The sequence below is a fragment of the Coffea arabica genome, chromosome 6e (assembly GCF_036785885.1).
Source record: "Coffea arabica cultivar ET-39 chromosome 6e, Coffea Arabica ET-39 HiFi, whole genome shotgun sequence".
NCBI classification, from domain to species: domain Eukaryota; kingdom Viridiplantae; phylum Streptophyta; class Magnoliopsida; order Gentianales; family Rubiaceae; genus Coffea; species Coffea arabica.
The window spans coordinates 51,934,806-51,943,245 of NC_092321.1; the positions used below are offsets into that span (position 1 = coordinate 51,934,806).

An 8,440-nucleotide genomic window follows, 5' to 3' on the forward strand; every position below is an offset into this window, starting at 1 on the left:
TCTAAATTGCCTCTTTTCTTGGCAGGGTTGCCTACTATAGAGTGCCCCTTGCAAAGTTGCATGCACGTTATGTGTCCCGTCCTAGCTACTTCCCTAATGGTTTAGTGTGCATTTTCAGACAACGGCAGTACGTTTAGGTTCCTCCACTACTTCTCTGCTTGACGACTTCTATTACACTTATTCATCTTACACTTTGTTACATAAATAATTTTTTAAATTAACAACTGTCTGGTGAAGAAAAATATTTAAAAACTTGGATTGTTATTTTTTATTATATGATACATTTCATTTAGATAGTAGCAGTGTCAATCGGGTTTTTTGAGTATGGTTTAGCAAGTCCAAATTTAACTCACAAGTTATATGAATTTTTGAGTTTTGAACTTTCGAGTTTCGAGCTCATATTAAAAAGAGTCTAGCTCAACTCACACTGTTATATGAGTTCGGGATCAAATCAGGTTTGGCCTAAACTCATAATTATATATAGGGTTAAAAACATAAAAGCCCCTGTGGTATATCTATTACACATAAAAACCCCTTGTGATTTCAAATCATACCTATCGGTACCCTATGGTTTGAAAGAAAGTGCATTTTCGACGGAAATAGTTAAAGGAAACGGAGGTCAGTGAAAAGACATAAATGCCCTAACAATATAAGCGAAAAATTGGTGAAGGAATTAGTGCCCTCGCGAAAAATTGATAATTGCCCTTGCGGTTCTTATCAAGGTAGGAAGAAATCCGTGTTAGTATGAGCAATGTTTTGAAAACCGGACCGGACCGGCCGGTTCGACCGGTTGAACCGCGAACCGGCCATGGCACCGGTCCGGTTCAATGTCATAGTTGACTTTGTCAGAAAACCGGTCAAGAACCGGTCGAACCGTAAAAATCGCGGTCGAACCGCTATTGAACCGGTTTTCAACCTTCCTCTTTTTTTTTTTTTTTGTGCAAAATGCAGCTATCAAGATTCGAACTCAAGCCCTTTGTAATAGAAGACCAATGTATTAACCGTGGCACCATCATATCATATTAGTTTTTTTTGATAACTTTTTTATATAAAACAAACACTCATATTTCTTTTTTCCATTTTTCTTACAAAATCTTATCCTCTCATGGCTCTTTCTTTTTAATTTTCAACTCTCTCTCTCTCTCTATCCTCTTTTTTTTTGTCACTCCCTTTTTAATCAAACCTCTTTATTTTTAATTTATTGATGTTTTCTTCCATCTTTTAATTTTGTTTTTATCCATTAAATTGAAAAAAGTTCAAAAAGAATTATTTTTTTAACCCAAATTATTTAATGCTACAACCACTCACTTTTATCGCATTTTTTGTTTCTTATCAAGTTTACATTTCTATTTTCGATTTTCTTGACTTCCTTCGAACTCCAAACTTCCTTTTTTAAATTGCAATCTCTAAAACGTAAATTAAAATTTAAATTCACAATATCTAAATTCTCATAGACGTGAATTTTGTATAATTTCAAAATATTGTGATATTTTTGGGTTGGATTTAGATATAATTGAAATTGAGATGAAATTTATTTGTTTTAACTTATAATTTAAAAAATTTATTTTTAAAAAATCCAAGTTATTAAAAAATAGTAAACCTTTCATCATATAAAGTATTAAATTAATCCATTACATGTCTTATTTTGTACATATATATATTTATATAAATAATTTTTTAAAAAATTCATTGAACCGAGGTTGAACCGGTTCGACCGGTTGAACCTCGACCCTTTCACTTCACCGGTTCAATGAACGGTCCGATTTTTAAAACATTGAGTATGAGTGCCAGCTCCAGTCTTCCTCGTGGGGGTAAAAGGAAAGTCATGAGGAATAAATCAAAACACATTGGCGGAACTCCTTTTTTCATACCGAAGTTAGGCTGGCTGGCTCAACCATAGGGAGAAGAAGGGAAGTAATGAATTTCCTTCCTTGCTTGTCTGGTAGTTGAATGGAGAGCAAGAGAGAGATAAGGCATGCAGCCAGGGAAGCGGATGATAGACCTGCAGAGGCGATCACTTTGATTCGGTATCTCAGATGTTGAGGGCGGCTTAATGAAAGGCTGCGGGCTCCGCCAGGGCCTACTCGCTCGAATCGCCCGGGATTCCCTTTTTTTTTATGGATCGAGGAGAGGTATTCACTTCGAGGGTTCAATGCAACTAGAGAGCTGCTGCACCGGAGCTTCTATGGCTACATGCCCATTTATGGCTATCTAGTCCCAGGGAATGGAAGGTGAGAAGCATCATTTTAATCCCGATTGCCAGGTACAGTTTCATCTCTATCATCCGAATCCCCAGCTCCATCTCTAGTAACCGAGAGAGAGAGAGAGAGAGAGAGAGAGAGAGAGAGGCAATTATCAGCCAAATTCCTGATTGTTATAGCAATCAAACTCCGACAGTGACAGGAAATACAAGGAAGTGAAGATTTGCTGAAAAAATCGAAGGAAATACAAGGAAGTGAAGAGCCTGCAGATTTTCCTCCTCGATCTTAAGGAGGCACGAGAGCTTGAGCAATTCTTCGGTCAAAGAAGCTGGGTTGCTGCAAAATGCCGAAGAAGCTGATTGGCTTGAAGTTTTAATAAGTTGTCAAGGGCACAAGAGGTATATCAGCTCAAATTTTGAGTTAAAAAACCATTTTCCGAAGCAACCACGCTCCTTTTCAGTGCGTGGTTGATAATCGCGTTTACTTTAACGATTTCCGTCGAAAATGCACTTTCTTTCAAACCATGGGGTATCGATAGGTATGATTTGAAATCACAAGGAGTTTTTATGTGTAATAGCTATACCATAGGGGGCTTTTATGTTTGTAACCCTTATATATAATATATATTTTATAATTATGAATTAATACAAATTTACATATAAATTATTAACATTTTATGTCATAATATGTATTAGTATTCAAGGCATACATTAATGTGTGTGCAACTAATAGAAAAATATTTTGAGTATATTTATTGAAATCATTTTCAAGAAAATTGATTTTATATTTTGAAAATACATATGTAAAAAATTCACCAAAATAAAAGTTATAAAAAATAGTTATTTGGTAGTTATTCATAACCATAATTGGTTGTTGCTAATTAAAATTAAGAGCAAATCATTCAAAATGTCCATCACATTTTGTAAAATGACTTTTTTCATCCCTCACTTTTAAAAGTATAATTTTATGTCTCCTACAAATTCACGTTAGTCAAATTTTTTCCCTACCTAGGTTTTCGACTAGTTTTTTGTCGAAATCCACCACGTACCTTGCATGTGATCATTTTGTAAGGGCAAAATTATTAAATCAAATTTTACATAATTTGATTCATAGTCCTTCATATTTTACAAAATGAATTTTTTTTGTCCCTCACATTTTACAAAATAAATGTTTCATCTTTCACATTTTTTAAAATTAAATTTTTCATCTCTTATTGATCATGTGTGTGAATAGTTTTTTTTTTTAAATTCATATATATATATTTAATATTTAATTTCACCTGAGCAATACGAATAGTATGTAATATATCTCTATTTGATTGTGAATAGTATGTAATATATCTCTATTTGATTTCGTAATCAAATAGAGATATATTACATGCTATTTGCACTGTTCAGGTGAAATCAAATAAATATATCCATTGGTTTAAAAAATTTATTAGCTTTTTATTTATATTCATTTTTTTTACTCAAAAATTGAAAATAAAGAAGACATTTAATCCTAAATATTATCGAATGTTTATATCTAATTAAATTTGGATAGAAAAAATAAACAAAGGAAAAGTATGACAAAAAGAAGTAAGTGATTGGCACTTTCAAATTTTAAGACAGTCACAAGGCAAGTAATTCAACTGTTAGTTTTAAAAGTGGCGAGTAGAAATTTCAGATTTACACTGTAATTTGTTAGCATGACTACAGAATTCGAGTTAGTACCCATTAATTAGATAGCCTTATTATACAACTCAATAAATAAATTATTACTAAAAGAGAAAGGTCACAAATATTAAATAGATTCACATGGTGAAATCATATAGATATATATATATGGGTTTAAAATAAAATTGTTAGTTTTAAACTCTTGTATATATCTATTGAATAGCATATGTATAACTACAATTAACATGTTTAGGTGAAATCAAGTAGAAATATATTACATGTTATTCGTACTGTTCAGGTGAAATTAAATAGATATATGCATGGGTTTAAAGAAAAAAAAAAAGCTATTCGTACACATGATCAATGAGAGATGAAAAAATTCATTTTGAATAATGTGAGGCATGAAAAAAATTATTTTGTAAAATGTAAGGAACGAAACAATTCATTTTGTAAAATGTTAGAAGCGAAAAAATTTATTTTGTGAAATATGAGGAACTATGAATTGAATTATGTAAAATTTGATTTGACAATTTTACTCTTGAAAAATAATCACGTGCAAGGCACGTAGATTTTGATAAAAAACTAGTCGGAAATCTAGATAGGAACCAAATTTAATCAATATGAATTTGTAAAGGACGTAAAATTACACTTTTAAAAATGAGGGACAAAAAAATTCATTTTGTAAAATGTGAGGGATATTTTGAACGATTTTTCGTAAAATTAAAATTTACTAAATAAGTTAAAAATAGAATATGAAAAAATAGATATTACTTGATAAAAAAAGTCATATTGGTAGTGAGTAATTATCAAAGATAGATAGATTTTTGTTTACATCAAAACTTCCCTCATCATCAAGGAAAGTTTAGGAAATATATAAAGTAACAGATTTTTGTTTATCCCAAACCGCTTCCTCTCCCTTTATATATAATATAGATAATTATAAATTATAGATATTATTATACATATTTTACATAAATAATTATACTCATATACGGGTCAATCTTTAATCGGGCGTGAACTTAGTATAACCCAAACTCAACTCACATTTAGTTTGAACCTAATATTCAGACCCAAGTTTTGCTCGATCGAATTATAATTTAGGCTCAGTGAATTTTTTTGGGATGAACAGGCCAAGTTCGGACTGGTCCAATTCCATTTATAGTCCTATCAGACAGACAATACTGTAACAGAAATGTACCACATGAAGTTGCCACGGAGCATTCTTTGTTGCTGATATATTACTTTTCATGCCTCCACTGCCTTGTTGGCTAGACTAGGCGATTATAAGTTACCATATGTTTGGAAGCCAATAACTGAAGCCTCATTCACCACATGCCTATGATCAATGTCCATTAAGCTCTTCTAGTATCCCATCCTTAAGGTCCTTGCATTCTTCATTTTTGTACCACCATCTGTTAACAGGTGTTTATCGTGTGCAATAATAAAAATCTACTCACAAGAATATTTATTCGAGTATAATGATAAGTTAGGTCGTCTTCACAGGGATTAGGGAGAAAATTTGTATCTTTCCAAGCAAAACCAATTGGAGGGTTTTGGAGAATTAAAACTAAAGTAAATAATCAACGTGACTAAAATAATTAAATTAAAACAAATTAAATTCAACTCAAGGATAAACAAGTTCTAACCAAGGATATAACTCCGAAAGTGGTTCATATAACTGCTCATCGTTACAATAATTATTTCATCTATTCATTAATAAATAAGTTATAGTTGCTAAACAAGCGATGACAACTGGCCAACTTTTTCTTACCGTCTCGATAGTTAAAGTACGTCCATTAACTACTTTCTTAACCAAAAAATAACCCTACGTAAGGCCGTAGAAATTAATTTCTTGAGTGTATTAGAAATTAGAAAAACTCTGTTCTAATCAATAAACATGCTACCAGGGTTTATTTAAACTAGATCATGTGTCTCCCTAACATGAAACCAATCATATTAATAACCACTAATTTAAGGCAATTAAACAATTACGGATTTAACTATCTTAACTGGCATTAGTTTGTTAAGTTGATTTAAATATCGGGACCTTTTGATATTCAAACAACAAAACATCCATGAGAAATTAAATCAGAAAACATACAAATACTAACGAATAAAAGAAACTAATAAAAATAATTAGATCTCACAGATGTAGATAAATCAAATCCTTCGTTATTTCTCGGTTAGAAAAGAAAATTAGTTACTCTCTATTGAGAGTAACCCACGCGATTCCATTAAAGGAAATTGCATAAACACTCAATGAAAGAAGAAAAACTACCGAAAAGAAAAGACCCCCCTGAAAGCCAAGCGGCCGCTATTCTTTTTAAGGCCAACTAGGAGGTGTGCACCGCGCGTAAGCGCGGTGTGGATTTGAAAGATTGGCATGCCCAGTGTTGTTGAGTAAAGTAATAAGAAATTGGAAAGTAGAAAATAACAAATTTAGAAATTGTAATGAACAGCATATTTAACAGATAAGTAAAAAAACATTAATACTAATGAACGTAGATTTAGAAAACAAAATAAGTAGGTCTTCAGTGATTAATGTTGAGATCATTGATGTTGAGGTTGTCAATGTTGTGAACTTCATCCATAGTGTAGTAAGTGATCATTTGATAAGCTGAGCGTCTCATCATTCTGAACTTTGATGTGGAGGGTTTGACGTAGCATGTAAGGATTTTTTCGTGGAGAATTGTTTGGAGATGCTGAGTTATATTTATATTCTGGTGAGAATAAAGTGTGAAAGGAATATAATAAGTTGTTGGGAAAAAGAGACCGAAACAAGTGATGCATAAAAGAAAATTGATAATTACCTCCATTTGCAAATAGTATAGCTCAGCAGTTGAAAATTGAACTAGCTTTTTGGCTTCAGAGGCCATAGCAGTAAGACATAGAGTGCCAGTTGAATCCATGATCCATATCGAAATGCAAGCCCTGGAATTAATGAGCTAATGCACATGCGATTGGAGGTATAGATTGAGTAACATAAACAGTGTATATTATTTATAAGTACCTGGGTTGGAGATCAACATTAGCTTGGCAGTATTTGCAGATTATTTTCCGTTCATCGACACAGTTGTCTGGGTGATAACAATTGGGACAAGCTATGTAGGTTAAATCTTGAGGTTTACAATCAAGCTCGACGACACCTCTAATCCATGCAGTCCTTGGTTTCTACAAAAAATAATAAAAGCAATAGGAGGAGGAAGAGGGAAATACTAACAAGGAAATATGAAAAAGAAGTTTAGATGTGAAATTGGCCAGTAGTATAAGAATTTTACGAAGTGAAGTAGAGCGGCTATGTCATGGATTTGATTGTAATGAGGGGGAGGAAGAAGGATGTGCGGATTAGCATAACTGTGTTCATGGACCATCTGTGCTAGCTGAGGTGCGTTGTGATGATACCTAAAATAAGAAAGGAAAAGTTAAGGTGGAACAGAGTAATTGGAATGATGGACTATAGAGCGCCTAAAAAATTCTGACCAGTGATGCAGATCCGTTGCTTGTTGCACAATTGGAGCTATCAAAATAGTGGTCGAATCTTGAGTTGAACGACTAAGATCTGGGATATAAGGGGAAAAAAAGAAGAAAATATGAACCGCAAGAAGAACGAAAAAGATTTTCTGCTTATAAGTGTGATGGTGTTTTTTAAATAATAAATAGTAGGTATTTGGTTACAGTTTTCTGTTGTGACTTTCATTCTTATGGCAATGATGACTGGAAAATCGTTTTGAGCAGCTGCAATTGCAGGACCATTGGCTTCTTCGAAGTCATTCTTCAAAGTTAAAAGGAATGGTCTCATGCTAGCAAAAACAGGAAGAATAAATATTTATGTGAATAGTTTATCTGCATATATGATATACGGAATAACTAAATGAATTAGTAGGCAAGGTTATTACTCTCGATCGGCAATGACATAGTCTCGAGCAATGGATGTTTTTCTCTCAGAAGTGATAGTTTTGACAAGTAAAGCATGTAGTACAATTCCCATGACATCTAAGGAAGTTTTTAAAAAAAAAATCAGGATGCTAATAATTTCTTGGCAGGTGGAAAAGATATCGCATGGTGTGAGGACTAACTTACTTATAAGCTGATCAGTGTCAGCAATTATGGCTAATGTAGAGAAAGAATGTAGCTGGAAACGAAGAGGAAGAGAAGGCTGACCAGCCTCTTGAATTTCTTCGATTAAAGTATCTTCAGTAGCAATGAAATGAAATGGATATTGACTGATGGCAGTATGAGCAATTGGTGGAGAAACAAAAGCTCCAGAGATGTGGTATGTTTTAAACGGTACAAGTAGTTCAGTTCTTTGATCGAGAATGCTCTGAGGAACATGCATTTCGACTGTAGTACCCTGTGATTAGCAAGTATTAAATTGTATTGAAGTTAGTTTGATGATTTGAAGGTAAAAGGAAGACTTGGATATATATTACCTCTGCGTCAGCAAGCACAAATGCTTGAAATTGTTGCTAAAGAATTGAGTTATACTTCATATGTGTTGCTTCAATTGCCTGGACAGTAACTCCCCAAACTTTCAAGGATGGATGAATAGCAGACAAAGGCATGCTAGAAGGGTTCATTTTGCGG

General features: G+C 33.0%; 1 protein-coding gene across 1 annotated transcript; it reads right to left on the reverse strand.

The window, feature by feature from the left end:
• Positions 1-6,387: 6,387 nt before the first annotated feature.
• On the reverse strand, positions 6,388-8,192 carry LOC140009914 (replication protein A 70 kDa DNA-binding subunit B-like). The gene is made up of 8 exons (XM_072056254.1): positions 7,937-8,192; positions 7,753-7,849; positions 7,532-7,656; positions 7,337-7,415; positions 7,135-7,258; positions 6,867-7,027; positions 6,667-6,787; positions 6,388-6,576 (listed from the first exon to the last, which is right to left on the reverse strand). The coding sequence occupies exons 1-8, from the start codon at positions 8,190-8,192 to the stop codon at positions 6,388-6,390; spliced, it is 1,152 nt and encodes a 383-aa protein (XP_071912355.1).
• Positions 8,193-8,440: the final 248 nt, after the last annotated feature.